Source organism: Muntiacus reevesi, chromosome 16 (assembly GCF_963930625.1).
Source record: "Muntiacus reevesi chromosome 16, mMunRee1.1, whole genome shotgun sequence".
Taxonomy (NCBI): Eukaryota; Metazoa; Chordata; class Mammalia; order Artiodactyla; family Cervidae; genus Muntiacus; species Muntiacus reevesi.
In genome coordinates, this window is record NC_089264.1 from 56,705,761 (window position 1) to 56,723,877 (window position 18,117).

General features: G+C 41.4%; 1 protein-coding gene across 9 annotated transcripts in view; it reads left to right on the forward strand.

The window, feature by feature from the left end:
• Positions 1–18,117, forward strand: part of LIMCH1 (LIM and calponin homology domains 1) — a 341,102-nt gene that overhangs the window by 162,242 nt on the left and 160,743 nt on the right. For all 9 annotated transcript variants that reach the window (XM_065907146.1, XM_065907147.1, XM_065907148.1 and 6 more), the window contains exon 3: positions 2,177–2,246. In XM_065907146.1, coding sequence (XP_065763218.1) covers positions 2,177–2,246 — 70 coding nt within the window. The remainder of the gene's footprint in view (positions 1–2,176; positions 2,247–18,117) is intronic.

An 18,117-nucleotide genomic window follows, 5' to 3' on the forward strand; every position in this document is an offset into this window, starting at 1 on the left:
AGAAGCAGATAGCATCAGACTTGTAGGTGCAGGGTTAATAAGCAAGGAACTTACATAAGATGCTTGCCGTGGGCAGCTGAAAGAAGAGGAAGATCTTGCCAGAATCTTTTGAGTTTGTATAGATGCTTTAACTGGGTTAAGTCACATATTCAGTCCAGGTAGGCTCAATAACACACTACTATCTCAAGGCCGAGTGCTGGAAGATGGTTCCCAGCGTGGGAATGGCGGGCAGAACATACAGGCCAGAGATGGGGCCAACTTGGGTTAACTGACAGTCATGTCCAGTCAGTGATCTTTTTTAACAACTGCGTGTGACTACTATTTAAAACTCTATTTTAAAATGACACTGTTAAGAACTGGTAAGAAAATTAATATATCTTAAGAATTTTGTACATTTAAAATCTGCTTTTCAGGCATCCTATCTGTTTATTTTGAATCACAAGCTATGGGATGTTAGCTCTACCCAAGAGAACGTGTTGATCCAGGGAACTCAGATGTTGGGCCTGACTGTACCACTTAGTTAGGTCATCATTATCAGGCCTCAGCTTTCTAAACTGAAACATGAGAAGAGTGAACAAGTTGCCTTCCAACTTGAAAAACCAATAATTTCAAGATAAGCTATAAAAAAACACTTTTTAAGAAGATTAAATTCATGGTTAAAATTAAGTGCATTCATGAAAGGAGCGCCCTCTTGGTTCTCAATGGGCCAAAAGGCACTCCAGTTTTGTGGCTGCTCTGGGTGTTGCCTCTTGGTGGCAGCACTTAAGAATTGGGGTGAAAGTTTCCAAGAACAGGCACTTCTTAGTGTAAAGCCAGAATATCCTATCATAACCACTGTAGCAACATTTCTGCATCCATCAGTACATAGTGGTGTCAAGGTCAAATATAGGCTGAATTCAAGACTACTTATTGGACTCTTTCAAAGCATCTTTTGTTACTGGTTTGTAGAAATCTATTAGGCATAGGTTCTTCATAATTTACTATAATCTGTGGTTGCATGAATGATAAGAGTTCAGCAGACTTTTTGGTAAAGGGCCGTATAGTAAAAATTGTTTGATTTGTGGGCTCTCCCTTCTCTGTTGTAACCACTCAGCTCTGCTGTCACAGCACAGAAGCAGGAGTAAATAAAACGTAAATGAATGGGCAAGGCTGTGTTCCAGTAAAACTTGTTTACAAAAAAGGGCATTGGGCCAGATTTGGCCCATGACTTATAGTTTGCTTACCCCTGAATCATAGAAAACAAACCCCTGCCCTAACATTCTCTTTGCCCTGTGTCCTGAGATAAATTACCTTATTGCCGCTCCTCTAATTACTGAGTGTAAGAATAAATGCCTCCATTCTACAAGACCACACCTTCAATAATTCCCTTATGAATAGCCCAAGTTGGCAAATGCTACAGTTCTACCACGTCACCCTGATGCCCTCCCTATTTTAGTTTTACAGGTTGCCTTCCTTATTTCTTTTCACTCTGAATGGATATTTCCTGAAGATAAACAGTTATGGTTGCTTCTCTTGCATTCCTTTGTATTACCCTTTTTACATGACTTCAGCCTTTACCCCCAGAATGTTTGGGTCACATATCTTTTATACCTAGGGAATTGTGGTCAGCATTGTTTCAAATCTGCAGGATATAATTGGTTAACCTCTTGCTAAACATACTCTTTCCTCTCTTAAGCAAAGCTCACCACATTTAACAAGCCACTCTTTTCAAAGAGCAAGAAAGTCTGGAGGAAGAATTAATCTTGGCAAATTATTTGCAAAGATAGATGCTGGTCTCTGAACTCAGTGCATCCCTGGAGAGACCTCTGCCTTAGCCAGGAGAATTGGGAAGCGGCCTTGCTGTGTAGAGATACCTGGCTCACATCCTAGACAATTCTCTCCCAGCCTCAGTCCAGCTCACATCTTTGTCTTTTCCCCTGAAGCACCTCCTAGTTTCCATCCTTTCTTTTCTCCCAGTATTTCCAAATTCTAAAACTTCACCTGCCATGGACAAACTTGATGTTGGCAAAGTTCTTCACTGGGATGCACGAAGGCTCACAGATTATTGAGATTTACTACATGCTTTAAATTCACGGCTTTTCCTATTCAGCAATTTAGTTGTAGCCCCGGATAAAGGTGATTTGTGTGATCTATCTTGCTTTATGTCTCGCTTAACATTCTGTCTTTTTCATGACAGGTTGCTGAATGCTATAAAGCCAGGACTTGTTAAAAAGATCAATAGATTGCCTACCCCCATTGCAGGATTGGTGAGTATCCAGAATTGAGATTTATCTTCCAATATTCCTTTGCTCTAACCTAAGGGTCATGACAATGCCATTTATTACAGTTCTTTCCTGCAGTATAATTCCACATGAATGAAAATGCATTGAAGCCATTAAACTGTGAGGTCACTTAAAAATGAAAAATTGCGGTTATGCCTAAATGGCATCTTAATCTTTGTGTTTTTCCCATGAGTGATAAGAATGACGTTCATTCTTAAAGAGGTAAATTTGTTTTGGGGTGAGAAGCTGGTAATTAAGTTGACCCGAGGGGAGAAATGTGATGGTAATTATGGTTTTCTCATTTCAGTTCTCTGCATTCCCCTGGAATGAAGGAGAGAAAGGGTAGTGAGAAAAAGAATTTCATGATGAACAAGCAGCATTTTCATGATAAATTGCTGTTTTCAATCTTAAGAATCTACTTGCGTTTAAGCGCCACATTTGTAGACCAACTTTCTAAAGACATAATGGTCACTGAGGTGATTCTATTGTCTGGAGAATTGTTAAGCAAATCCCTGGTTCTTCTGAACCTACCCAACTAAAACCAGTAAAACTCAAATGTTCACATGTAGTCAGATGCAGGATTCTTCTTCATGCATTGATATGTTTCATAATTCTTGGCAACTAATTTTTATTGCTTAATTGTTGTTACCTTTTGCTAATAAGAAAAAGGTGGAAGATCAAAAGGACAAGCAAATCTTAGTTCTGGAAGCAACACGGTGCATATGTCTGGGCTCACACATGAGCCCTCACATACACACGTGTACATGTCCAGGTACATGTATGCACGAAAGCTGAGTTTATGTGTGGCTTAGTAACAATGCTTCGACTGTTTTCATTGTGGCTGCCTTCTGTGCCTGTGGTCTTGCAAAAAACAATTAGAAAAATGTCAAGAATTTAAGCAGGCTCCTACTTAGACTCTGATGATTTGCTGCACAGTCATATGACAATGACTAATTGAAATTTGATGCAACAACAACAGAATTACATTTGAGAACTGTGGGGGTCATGTAATTAGGTACATGGTTTAAGCAAGTTGAATGAAATGGATATTTAAAACTTGTAAGAATTGCTATTTCTGCAGGTGTGTTTTATTTCCCATACTGGTTAGTAGTACATTGGTAATTAGTTATTAAAAATCTTTCTAATTTCATTCATCAGAACCATGTAGCCAAGTAAGTCAATACATAGTTAAATTTGGAAGAAATGGATTTAAATAATCTGATTAAAAATCTGTATATTATGTATATTAATATTATATGCATTAATGTGTATATGTATTATTTTAAAACTTTTTATTGAATCCATCTCTTTCAAATGTTAAGGCCATCACTTTAATGATGCTGACAGATATCTGGTTAGCCCCAAGCATGTGGCATCTCCAGACCTTGAAAGTCTAATATATAATATTATAGGAGCAAAACTTACAGCAAGAAGTCAAGGAAGGCACCAGTGAAGCCCACATGGCTGCAGGAAGCAGCTCTTAGTCCAGAAGCTAAGGAGAGAAGGGTTTTATAAATATTAGTTTAAACTGTAAATCGTGAATAATTTGAGCAAAATTAAGGGTTTGAGACACATGCATTGATGTTTATGTTGGATTCTTCTAGCAGATCAAGCGTTGTTCTTTACCTGTTGCCTCTACTTTGGAACAGGCAGGCCATGTGACTCAAGAGAACCAGGGGACCTCTGTTGCTTTACTCCTATTTATACCCCTGACTTTTCCTTCTTCTTTTTCCTTTTTCATTTGAATTTCCCTTCCATTTTGTCCTTTCCATCATTTCTCTGTTTTCTTGCTCTTTTCCAGGTAATAGTTTCCCACTTATCCCATCCTGTATCACCTCTATTTTCTTGGCTGATTTGTTGTGATACTGTGATTTGTAATAAGCAGTATGTGTTTGGACTTTGTCTGTTTATGGCACAGAGCACCTAAAACCCTTGGAATTTCCTAAGCCATAAGAGCAATGGAAACATCTTTTGTTATAATACTTGGTCCTCTGTCACCAGGTCCTGAAATGGCTCCAGTCCTATAAAGGTGAAGGAGTATTTTGTTCTTTATGACAAGCTCCTTTCAGCCCCACCTGAATGCGGTAACTTTTGGAAAGTCCCAAAGATGGGGGCTGGTTGCCAGGGGACCCAACGTCATGATGAGACAGTTGGAACTTTAAGTCCCGCCCCGCTGACTGCCAGAGAGGGGAGAGGGGCTGGAGGTTGACTGAGTTGCCCATGTCAGTGAGTTAATCGATCTTGCCTATGTAATGAGGCCGCCACAAAAAAACCAAAAGGACGTGATTCGGAGAGTTTTCAGATTGGTGAACACACGGAGATCCCAGGAGAGTGGCATACCCAGACAGCATGGAAGTTCTGTGTCCTTCCCCACATAGCTTGCTCTATGTACTTCTTAATCTAGCTGTTCTGAATCCTTTATAATATTCTTTATAATAAACTGATAGACCTCAGGAGGTGTTCCTTTGTGTTCTGTGAGCCGCTTTAGCAAATTAATCAAACCCAAGAAGGAGATCTTGAGAACCTCTGATTTATAGCTCGTTGTTCAGAAGCCCAGCTGACAACCTGGACTTGAGACTGATATCTGAAATGGGGGCAGTCCTTTTTTAAAAATTTTTTTATGGGAACAGTCTTAATGGGACTGAGCCTTGATCTGGGACATCTGACACTATCTCCAGGTAAAGAGTGTCAGAACTGAGTTAACTGCTTTCTGGTGTTGGAAAAAACACACAATGGAGTTATCTTTAGCCCCCCCCCAAAAGTACTTATCTATGTATAATTAATTACTGCCCATTCCCTCATGATTCCTTAATATACAAATCTGGTCAAGCTCTTTTTTTTTTTTTCTCTTCTCCAATTACCACCAGATCAACATCTCCAAAAACCAGTGCACAAGTTGGGGTACCAACAGGAAGCAGAACTTCTGTGCCTTTTCCCCATCCGCTTAATGTTCTTCCAGAGTTTGCCCTTCAGATCTATCCTGCTTCCTGTCTACACTGATGTTCCTGTCTGCCTTCATGACCTCAGCTCTTCCTAGCATTGACCCAAGTCATCACTTCTTACCAAGTTTTTTCTCCTGAACTCCAGGTCTCTTGTTCTGTGTATTGGACAGCTCCGTCTGGATTTCCTACTGAACATCTCAAACTGAACATATTCGAATTAGACTTAAATGACCCCTGCTGCCCGCAGATGTCAGTAAAGGCATCATAAACATGCAGTTGCCCTAGTTGAGCTTTTAAAGAATATGGCAACTTTCTTCAGTCTGTCTACTTGTTTACATTTTGTTGACCACTCAATAAGGCCTAGAGCAGGTCTTCCTCATCTCTTTCCTAGACTATCACCATCAACTCATAGGTCCTCAGATGTTATTCACTGTCATGTGTGAAGCCTTTTCTCATGACACTTCTTATGAATATATCTCTCTCCACTCTTCTTAACTAAATCTTATTTACTTATCAAGACCCAATGCAAAATCACCTCCTTTGTGAAGCCTTTCGTGTTTGTGGTCCATATGATCTCTTTTATAGAATACTGTTAGCATCTCCTGGTTTATGAGAAAATGAGTTAAGAGAGATAAAAAAAGACAGCTATATTGAAATATGATCTGGGGAGTAAGATTTTTGAATAACTATTGTTACTAGTTTGCAATTCAAGGTGTGCAAATGATGTACTATTCATATTTAAGCACTGTAGCTTTAAAATCACACAAACAGGAAAAACTGAGGTGGATCCAAAGCCCTTGCTCTTACTTCCAATGCCTATAACGGGTGCAGTGATAACGGGTGTCCCAGGGATGCACGAAGATGCACAGCATCACCCTGATGGAGTGTCTGCCAAGATCTTCAGCCTGTATCCAATTCTGAGGAAACAAATCGGAGCAGTCCAAATTGAGGGACATTCCATAAAACAGCTGGTGTACATTCCTTAGCTCTGTCGGTGTCATGGAAAACACCTCCCCCACCCTCCAACTGTTGCAGATGAAAGGTGGCTAAGGAGATATGACAAAATGCCATGCCTGATCCTTGATTGAGAACGAGCAACTGTATTAGACGTATTGGGACAGTTGGGGAAATTTGCGTGCAGATTGAATGTTAGATAACAGTGTTTCCTCAATCTTGGGTTTCTTTCACATGTTAACTATCTTGTCAAAGACAGTTGTGGATACAGGGGAATATTCTTGATGTTAGATGAACAAAAGCTAGAGTCTTTAGACATGAAATGTCACAACATGTACAACTAATCCTTAAGATGTTCAGCAAAAAGAGGTTTGTGCATATAATGTATCATTTTGTATATACATACACATGGAGAGATAGAGGGAAGGGGGGGAGAAGGGGGCAGGAAGTGGGGCAGGGAGGGAGGGGAATGTGGTAAAATTTTGTGTCTAGATAAAGGATATACAGTTGTCATGGTACCGTTCTTGCAAGATTTTGGTAGGCTTGAAGATTTACAACATAAAACATTGGAGATTGAAACATTAATTCTCTTATCTGTTTTGAGAAGGAAAGGGGACTTCAGGTGAGCAGTAGATTTGAAGGTAGCAGAGACTATCCTGGATGTGTAGAGCTGCAACCTTTTGTGTGAATATCCTCTTCACGTGACATTTCTTCCACCCGTATTTGTGACACTCGGACAAGAACAAGCAGCATTCCTCAAGTGCATCTGCAGGCTTCTGGGTTGATTTGTACTTTGTCAGAGAGTTGACAGGTCACTGACCGTCTGCTCGTTAAGCAGCTCTTAGTAGCAGGGGCCATGGAGATCTAAGAAGTATGGCCAGAGGGATCCCCATGCCTGGAACCCATGCCTGTGTGACTTAGTGGCCTGGTGCTGAGAAAAATCCATTAAGACGGCCCAGCTGCTTGACTTGAAGATGAATAGAAAAGTGTGTTTTCACATAGCAATCCCAAATTATAAACATGTGTAGATTTACAAAGGCATGAATAGGTGTATTTTAGCCCCTGAGTTGAGCTGTGGTTACAAAGAATTCAGGGGTGAAGGTGTTAAAACAAAGTAGTTGAAAATCATTTCCTGGCAAGAATGCAAAGACCCTGGATCTGGGTCTGTGTTTCTTCTCTAACGATTGCTGACATACACAGCCGCATGGTGACTGCCTGCAGATGCTTGCATTCTTTTTTAGGTGTGAGTGACACTGTTAGCTGTTGCCAGAGAGAAAGACCTCAAATTTAGGTCTTTGGCATAGCAACAACTTTTAAAAACGCTGCCCTTTATTCGGCCAGTTTGACAGTATTGTGTAATCAAGCCACATCCTAAAACTCGGTTTAATGGTGGTTAGAGATCATGGTAAATTCTGTTTCATCCAGAAACATCAGACTCTGTGCAGGAGACATATATGTATGATATCCTTGCTTGCAATAGGAGTTTGGACATTAAGTCTTTTCTCAGCTGGATTTTAGTTGTAACAGCCAGTGTGTGTGTGTGTGTATGTGTGCGTGTGTAATTGGAACTAGGTATTTGAGGATTCTGCCCTTGGGTGCTGAACCCTCCTAGGGCTGTCATGAAATATTTGCTTGATCTGACATGTGAATCCAAGAGGATGAAAGCAATCAGAGAAGAAAAAGAATTTTGCTGTAGGAAGGACATCTTAGGTATATTTGTTTTACAGATGAAGAGGGATCCATAGAGGGGAAGATCACACAAACAGTAAAAGCTGAGATGAGTCCAAAGCACACACCACCTTTCTTTGTGGTTATATTCCTCACAAATATTCCCAGTTGAAAATGGAGCACTTGTAAATGACAACTGTTTTACCTCTTGTGAGAAAGATGGGACAGATGGCAAAGACTCACTCTTTCAACTCATCTCTCTCTTTGTTTCTGCTGTCCAACATCTTCAAAATATCTTTCCAAGCTCCATGAAAGGGCTCACTTCACCCAATAAATGCTGGGAATTTGCACTCACTGAAGTTCAGTAGGTTCTAGCAGGAAGGTAACTGGTAGAATTATCCTACTATTTAGTTACTCTGATCCACTCAAAAGTTTATTCTTTAGGAAAAAAAGGTATTTTTCTAATCAAAAGATAAGATTTCAAATATGCTTAGAACTGAGTTTTCTCAAATGGATAAAAATGTAAGTTCCCAGAAACTCTGTGGACTTTAGGAAGCTTTCAAAAGATATATGCTTTACTTTATGAAAGCGATGCCAGAGCAGATGATATTTCATTGTTTGAGAGAGGTCAGAAAAGGAGGAATGATGAAAAGGCAGTGGCCATTTCCACATTATGAGAAGATTAAAAAAATATTGTCTTGGACAAAGGTAAACATAGGAAGCGATTGAAAACCGAGTAGTATGAGTGAAAGACCCTTATTCAAACTTCATAATTTTAGGAAAATGACGATGCAACAAATTTGAGTCCCAGATGTTCTGAGTGTCTACTTGCAAAGAAGTGGCTTCCTGCAAATCCAACCTGGAGATTAGCTCTTGTCTGTCTCAGTTCATCCTTATCAGTGTCTTATATTTTAGTTTTATATTTTATAGTTTCATTTAGAAATTCTAGCGTGTTTACCTTCCCTGCAACAGTTTTCTTTTGGGTTCCCCCAGAAAAATCTGGTCAGGGTTCTGATCTCTGCCTCTGTTTCTCTTCCAGTCAAATGATTGTTTCAGACCAGGAAGGAAGCAGAGAAGCAAAGAGGGAAGCCAGGGGTGTAAGTCACCGCAATGACAACCATCATATTAATATATTAAAACCTACCTGTGTACAAGGTGTATCCTTGATCTTTATAGTTCCCCTGTGATGCAGTTATTGCTATGCCTTTACTATAATCTCAGGAGACAAGGGTGCTAAGAAGTGGGTTACCAGCTTTCCAATAAAAAAAAAGGTGATATGGAGATTTGGACCCTGATTCATCCAGCTCTAGACTCTGTCTTTTCTGCTGTGTTATACTATCTCCATGAAGCCTTACAATAGACCACTCAACCTCAGCACTCCTGAATATCTGTTTGGAGGCAACAGTCTCTAAAGAGATCTCATGTTTTTAGAGGACCACCTCTCATCCCTCTCATTTCAGATCTATTAATTTCGTCAAACTGAGGCAGTGGCGTATTTTAAAGAGCCCTGTAAAGGTGGGATTTCTACTATCCTATGAGAGCAATTTCCATGAGGCTGCACCTCAAGCATCATAGTCGATGAAGCACCAGCTCAGCAGCTGGTGTCAGTAGGGGAGCTTGAGACGTCTTTACCTTTGCCGTTCAGCCAGTAAGTCGTGTCTGACTCTGCAGCCTGTGAGTGCAGCATGCAAGCTTTCCTGTTCTCCGTTATCTCCCAGGGTTTCCTCAAACTCATGTCCACTGAGAGTCCTAGAGCGATTCCATTCTAACATGCAATAAAACTTCCTAAAATGCCCTCCTCTTGGTCTCCTCTCTCTGTCTTTCTGTACACACACACACACCTTTCACACTTGCCAGCACCCCCTACAAATCTTTCCCACACCAACCACTTGAGGCTGTCCAGACTCACACTGTACTGGCCCTTGTCTCTCTACCCAACCTTTTCTCTGCCTCCACTGCCCCTCCACCTTTTCAGGTACAGATCAATCCAGCTAGGCTCAGCGCCTTTCAGTAACCACCCCCCGCCCCCCGCCCGCCCCGGAATCATGATTCTGATGCAGGACAACGAAGGTTCGGGAAGATGCAGATGCACTTCTCCTTCATAGGCAGGCAGAGCCCAGAGACTTGGAACACACCCACCCTGTGTGTTTTCCCTGAGGCAGTGGCATGGTGTGATGGGGGTAGGGGTCGGGGAGGGTGTCTCTGGAGGTGGTCTTGCTCTTCCTTGGGAGCCAAGTGGAAACTGGTGTTTGAGTGATGCTCTGTATGTAGGAGGTCCATTTCACTGTGGGAAATGAAGAGACCTCGTCAAGAATCTCAGCCAAAACTGAATTTACTGACACACGTTCCTTTATCCTCATCCCTGGCAGCGAGAGAAACCGCGGTTGTGTTCCCACACCACACACAGGAGGAATGCTCAATTTGCTCCTCTTGGGTTTGGTGCCAAAGCCGAACCCAAGCAGGAGTGGTGGTTAGCCTTTTAGTAGCTATAGATGTAAAAAAGTGCAAACTAGAGGGGAAAAAAACAATAAAACCCATGTGCTCCTTGGTACACTTGATCCTACTTTCAGTTAAATGGTGGGCTGTGAACCTAGGGAGGATTTCTTTGTTCAGTGCCTCCCAAGTCAGCATGGCTTGTGTGCTGCCAGGGTTAACAGTTTCCACAGGTACCTTCTAAAAGTATCAATTGTTTCAGGTCCCTTCAGTTCATTTCAGTTGCTCAGTCGTGTCCGACTCTTTGAGACCCCATGAACCACAGCACACCAGGCCTCCCTGTCCATCACCAACTCCTGGAGTCCACCCAAACTCATGTCCATCGAGTTGGTGATGCCATTCAACCATCTCATCCTCTGTCGTCCCCTTCTCCTCCTGCCTTCAGTCTTTCCCAGCATCAATGTCTTTTCAAATGACTCAGCTCTTCGCATGAGGTGGCCAAAGAATTGGAGTTTCAGCTTCAGCATCAGTCCTTCCAGTGAACACCCAGGACTGATCTCCTTTAGGATGGACTAGTTGGATCTCCTTGCAGTCCAAGGGACTCTGAAGAGTCTTCTCCAACACCACAGTTCAAAAGCATCAATTCTTCAGTGCTCAGCTTTCTTTATAGTCCAACTCTCACATCCATACATGACTCATGGAAAAACCATAGTCTTAACTAAACAGACTTTTGTTGGCAAAGTAATGTCTCTGCTTTTTAATATACTATCTAGGTTGGTCATAACTTTCCTTCCAAGGAGGAAGCGTCTTTTAATTTCATGGCTGCAGTCACCATCTGCAGTGATTTTGGAGCCCAAAAAATAAAGTTTGTCACTGTTTCTACTGTTTCTCCATCTATTTGCCATGAAGTGATGGGACCAGATGCCATGATCTTAGTTTTCTGAATGTTGAGCTTTAAGCCAACTTTTCCACTCTCCTCTTTCACTTTTATCAAGAGACTCTAGTTTTTCTTCACTTTCTGCCTTAAGGGTGGTGTCATCTGCATATCTGAGGTTATTGATATTTCTCCCAGCAATCTTGATTCCAGCATGTGCTTCCTCTAGCCCAGCGTTTCTCATTGATGTACTCTGCATATAAGTTAAATAAGCAGGGTGACAATATACAGCCTTGACCTACACCTTTTCCTATTTGGAACCAGTCTGCTGTTCCATGTCCAGTTCTAACTGTTGCTTCCTGATCTGCATACAGGTTTCTCAGGTCCCTTATCTTGTCAGATAACTTTATATAAGGGCTTCCCAGGTGGCGCAGTAGTAAAGAATCTGCCTGCAATGCAGGAGATGTGGGTTTGACCCTGGGTCAGGAAGATCCCCTGGAAAAGACAACCACCCCAGTATTCTTGCCTGGAAAGTCCCATGGACAGTGGAGCCTGGCAGGCTACAGTCCATGGGTTACAAAGAGTTGGACACAACTAAGTGACTGAGCACACACACATACCTTATATAGCTGCCCACTGCATAGAAGGAATAAAATTCAAACAGCTCAGAAAGGCATTTAAGGCTTTCCCTGAGCTAAAAGAATGTTCTAGGTGTATCGCCTACTACATATTATCACTCTTAGGAACCAGAATTACCGTTAACTTACTGCCTAAATCAAAAGACTTGGCACAAAGTGAATAGAGAAATAAAAGTGTGTAAGCTGGTGAGAACCATCCTCCACAGTGAGCTGGACCGGGAGAATGCCGATGGCCACTGAACAGGCTGGCTCGTGGTTATCTGCTGAGTGCTTGCACCAGTAAGGCAGTCTCCTTTTCCCTGTTGTTTGAGTACTTGGGGAGACTCAGTAAGAGGTTTTTTTGGTTTTGTTTTTGGTTCTTTCCACCATCCTGGGTTTATTATCTGTTTTCTGATTTTCTTATTTGGTATATTAGTTATCCACTGCTGTGAAGAACCGGCCTGCCCATGTAGGAGATACCCACTCCAGTATTCTTGCCTGGAAAATCCCATTGGCAGAGGAGCCTGGAGGGCTGCAGTCCGTAGGGTTGCAAAGAGTCAGACATTACTGAAGCCGCTTAGCACGCACACACACATGCTGTGTGACAAACTGCCTCTGAATTCAGTGGTCTAGAACTAACACCAAAAAGGATGTCCTTTTCATCATAGGGGACTGGAATGCAAAAGTAAGAAGTCAAGAGATCCCTGGAGTAACAGGCAAATTTGACCTTGGAGTACAGAATGAAGCAGGGCAAAGGCTACCAGAGTTTTGCCAAGGGAACGCACTGGTCATACAAATACCCTCTTCCAGCAACACAAGAGATGATTCTACACATGGACATCACCAAATGGTCAACACCAAAATCAGATTGATTATCTGATGGAGATACTCTATGTAGTCAGCAAAAACAAGACTGGGAGCTGACTGTGGCTCAGATTATGAACTCCTTATTGCCAAATTCAGACTTAAATTGAAGAAAGTAGAGAAAACCACTAGACCATTAAATCAAATCACTAGACCAAATCAGATCCCTTATGATTATACAGTGGTTTTCTGAGGAGGCCTTACTAATATCTGAGAAAAGAAGAGAAGAGAAAGGCAAAGGAGAAAAGGAAAGATATACCCATCTGAATGCAGAGTTCCAAAGAATAGCAAGGAGAGATAAGAAAGCCTTCCTAAGTGATCAGTGCAAAGAAATAGAGGAAACAATAGAATGGGAAAAACTAAACATCTCTTCAAAAAAATTAGAGATACCAGGGAATATTTCATGCAAAGATGGGCACAATAAAGGACAGAAACAGTATGGACCTAACAGAAGCAGAAGAAATTAAGAATAGGTGGCAAGAATACACAGAAATGTATAAAAAATATCTTCATGACCCAGATAACCATGATGGTGTAATTACTCACCTTGAACCAGACATCCTGGAATATGAAGTGAAGTGGACCTTAGGAAGTATCACTATGAACAAAGCTAGTGGGGGTGATGGAATTCCAGTTGACCCATTTCAAATCCTAAAAGATGATGCTGTGAAAGTGCTGCACTCAATATGTCAGCAAATTTGGAAAACTCATCAGTGGCCACAGGACTGGAAAAGGTCAGTTTTCATTCCAGTCCCAAAGAAAGGCAATGCCAAAGAATGTTCAAACTACCGCACAATTGCACTCATCTCACACGCTAGCAAAGTAATGCTCAAAATTCTCCAAGTTGGCTTCAACAGTATGTGAACTGAGAACTTCCAGATGTTCAAGCTGGATTTAGAAAAGGCAGAGGAACTAGAGATTAATTTGCCAACATCCTATGGATCATAGAAAAAGCAGGAGAGTTCCAGAAAAACATTTACTTCTGCTTTATTAACCTCAGCAAAGCCTTTGACTATGTGGATCACAACAAAGAGTGGAAAATTCTGAAAGAGATGAGAATACCAGACCACCTGACCTGCCTCCTGAGAAATCTGTATGCAGATCAAGAAGCAACGGTTAGGACCGGACATGGAACAACAGACTGGTTCCAAATTGAGAAAAGGGCACATCAAGGCTGTATATTGTCACCTTGCTTATTTAACTTTTATGCAGAGTACATCATGTGAAATGCCAGGCTGAATGAAGTACAAGCTGAAAACAAGATTGCCAGGAGCAATATAAATAACCTCAGGTATCAGAAGACACCACCATCATGGCAGAAAGCAAAGCAGTAATAAAGAGTCTCTTGATGTTAGTGAAAGAGGAGAGTGAAAAAGCTAACTTAAAACTCAACATTCAGAAAATGAAGATCATGGCATTTGGCCCCATCGCTTCATGGCAAATAGATGGGAAAACAGTGGAAACAGTGAGAGACTTTATTTTCCTGGGCTCCAGAATCATTGCGGATGGTGATTGCAGCCATGAAATTAAAAGACCCTTGCTCCTTGGAAGAAAAGCTGTGACCAACCTTGACAGCATGTAAAAAAGCAGAGACGTTACTTTGCCAACAAAGGTCTGTCTAGTCAAGGCTGTGGTTTTTCCAGTGGCCATGTATGGATGTGAGAGTTGGACTATAAAGCAAGCTGAGCACTGAAGAATTGATGTTTTTGAACTGTGTTGGAGAAGACTCTTGAGAGTCCCTTAGACTGCAAGGAGATCAAACCAGTCAATCCTAAAGGAAGTCAGTCCTGAATATTCATTGGAAGGACTGATGCTAAAGTTGAAACTCCAATACTTTGGCTACCTGATGCGAAGAACTAACTCATTTGAAAAGACCCTGATGCTGGAAAAGATGGAAGGCAGAAGGAGAAGGAGATGACAAAGGATGAGATGGTTGGATGGCATCACTGACTTGATGAACATGAGTTTGAGCAAACTCTGGGATTTGGTGATGGACAGGGAAGCCTGTCATGCTGCAGTCCATGGGTCGCAGAGTCAGACATGACTGAGCGACTGAACTGAAGTTAGTAGTCCAAAACATTTGCTATTCCAGAGTTCTTGTGGATCTAGAACCTGGGCCTGGCTTAGTCAGGTTAGAGTTTCAGGATGTCCCACAAAGCTGCTGTCAGGTATTGGCTGCTGTCGTCTTACGACTTGACTTGGGAAGGATCTGGTTCTGAGCACACTCAGGTGGATAGCAACAAGATTTGTTCTGTTGCAGCATGTGGGCCAAAGCGATCTTCAGTTTTTTGACATAAGGGCCTATTTATGTATAACAACTCACAGTGTGACAGCTTGCTTCATGAGAATAAGCAAGCAAGAAGATCCAGAAAAAGAGAGAGGGAGAGAAAGACACTGAGAGAGTACAAACCAGATGAACATCACAGTTATGTGTAACCTAATCTCAGAAGTCACATTTCCTCACCTTGGCCAGGTTCTATTGATCAGAAACAAGTTACCAGGTCTAGCCCACACTCACAGGGAGGAGACTGCAAAGACCTGTGTACAGAAGAAGGGATCACTCGGAGGTATTTAAAAACTGCCTCCATAGTGAATGAAAGGATTGTCCTAATCTGCTGAGAAATGCAGGGCATGGATTTCTTATCCTCCTGAAAAAGTACCCTTTATAGTTATGGTACTTTAACAATAATACACTTTTTCTTGGACCACCTCCCTTGCATGACATCTAAGCTCTGTGTCCCAGTTTTCATCTGCACATATAAACTAGAAAGAGATGGTATGTTCTCTCTTGCCTTCCAAGTGAAAATCCACTACGACTGAAGACATAATTCCATGATTCCAGCCTTTCATGGGAATCCCCTTCTAGAGGCAAATAAGGTCTAACAGAGGGAGATTGTGAAATATTAGTGAAATGTTAATATGCAAGGAAGAACAAGAATAAGTTTCTGTTTGAGAGTAAGAACTTTGGAAGGTATGGATTCTGAATATATTGCGAAGCCGCTTCAGTCACGTCCAACTCTGTGCGACCCTATGGACTGTAGGGTAGCCCTCCAGGCTCCTCTGACCATGGGATTCTCCAGGCAAGCATACTAGAGTGGGTTGCCATGCCCTTCTCAAGGGATCTTCCCAAGCCAAGGTTTGAACCCACGTCTCTTATGTCTCCTTCATTGGCAGGCAGGTTCTTTGCCACTAGTGCCCCAAGCCTGGGATCTAAAGACGCATCTACAGTTAGAGAAGACCATTGGGCTTGGAGAAGGATGGTCTGGCCTCAGAGGATGGAATAAGAAAGGCTTTGAGCACAGGAACCTGGGTCTTGTCTGTGAGCGGCTTTTTGTGCGTGGCTGCAGCTGGAGCCCAGGGCCCCTGAAAGATATCAGTAGTGTGGAAGGGACCAGGAATAGTAGGTTGAGACCAAAATGCTGTCTGGAAGTGTTTGGGCTCATATACAGTAAGAGCCGCTGCAAACAAAGGAATCTTGTGTTCCAGACAACTTTGGTGGCCACGTGGAAAGTAGATTATGGGAAGAGACCAGCAACCAAAGTCAGTTAGGGGAAAAGTAGTGAAAATGAGGGGTAATGTCTCCTACTTGACCTTTGTAGAAGCAGTGAGAGTGGAGATGAGGACACGGGATTTATGGTTCTGTGTTTTCCACTGACAGTAATGTGCCCTTCATTGTAAGACATACCATTTAAAAAATATATAGCTAATTTTTAAAATTCATTAATTAAATTATAACACAATGTTAACATACCAGCAATGGAAAGATGCATCATTATTTTAGAGGTAAAAAAAATTGTACAACTTGGAATTAATGAAATATAATAAATAATCTTAGGAAGACGACATCTACATTTTGGATTTCAGCAGCTTGGCGAATAGCGATGCCAGTAATGGACATCATGGGAACAGGGGATGAGAAATGATTTTCAAGAGAAAAGATGAGTTCTCTTTTGGATGTACTGAGTTGGCTACCTTTAAGAGATATTCATGTACAGATGTCTGGCAGACAATTGGAAAATGTTGGTTTGGAGTTCATGGAAAAACATATAAGATATTGGACTAGATTAATGAATGGCTGATTTTAAATTTAAATTCTTATGCTTAAGTATATATGAAGACACATTATTTCTTTGCCTATAAACACAAACTTTGAAATTCCCCCCCCCCCAAATTATAGTCTGCCCTTTGCAGCGTTTGACTTTCACCGGAAGGGCAGGTGGGGGAGGTTGAGACCACAGGAGGAGTCATTAGCAGTTGCACTTAGATGTGAAAACCATGAGAGATAGTAACTTAGATCTTCACATAATTAATGGTTTATTGAGATGTAATATCCAACCAATCTCATACCCTCTAGCCTTTCTTATACCCTTGATTCTTCACTCTCAGTGCTTGATAAGCAGATTAATTTGCCACCATAACAAAGTATAGCAGATTGGGTGCCTTAAAGGAGAGAGATGAAATCTAGCAGAGGCAGGGTTGGTTACCTCTCTCTTTAGCTTGAAGATGGCGATCTTCTCCCTGGGCCTTCACTTCGTCTTCCTCTGCAGTTTGTATCCTAATCTCATTTTTTAAAATAATGACACCAATCATACTGGATTAGGGCCTGCTTTAAATGACCCAATTGAACATAATCCCTTCTTTGAAGTCACTACCTCCAAATACAGTCACAGTTCTGAGTTACTGGGGGTTCTGACTTCAACATATCAATTTGGCAGGGGACACAATTCAGCCCATACCAGTTAGTGAGCCAGTCAAGGACTGAAATTCTTATTCACATGTGTTATGAATGCCTAGACATGCTAGTTGAAGTCTAATATCCTCTTTATACACCACAAATTATTTTTCCATGCTTGTTTCCATAATTATTTTATGTCTCTGCAGAGGTGGAAGGTTATATATAGAAGTGCTGTAAAACTTTTTTTCCTGTCCCCCCACCCCCACTTCCTATCCGGTGGTAGGGGGGGACACATTCTTTGAAAAAAAGAAACCACTCATTCTCCCTTATCCTTCATTGAATAGCATTTAGCAAACTTTGTGACATTACATCAGTTCCTTACTTTTCCCCCCCTGAGGAACAGACCTTCAATTAGGAGCTGTGAGGAAAAAATATACATAATAGCAGGAAATACATATCTCAGCCTAAGCCTTAACTTCTTTTTTTCATAGTCATAACTTTCCTAAAGAAGGAATTTCTGTGGAACTAATTTAAAGCAAATTCTTCAAACCTAGATTCATAGGGATTCTGTGGTTTGAAAACAGGAAAAAAACTTCACCAAATACCTGAAAGTTATTGTATGGTAGAGTAAGATCCTGCTAGGTTGAAACAAATTCTCTTCAAATATGCCATCATCTGAGATTGTTTTGTAGGAAGTTTGTGTTGGCAAGCACCTCAAAAGAACTTTTGTAATTAGCTGGCTTCCTGCTAAAATCTCAGGTCTGTCTGCATCTCAAAATGGACTCAAAAATTAGTTTCCCACTCGGTCATTCTCTCCACAAAATAAAAT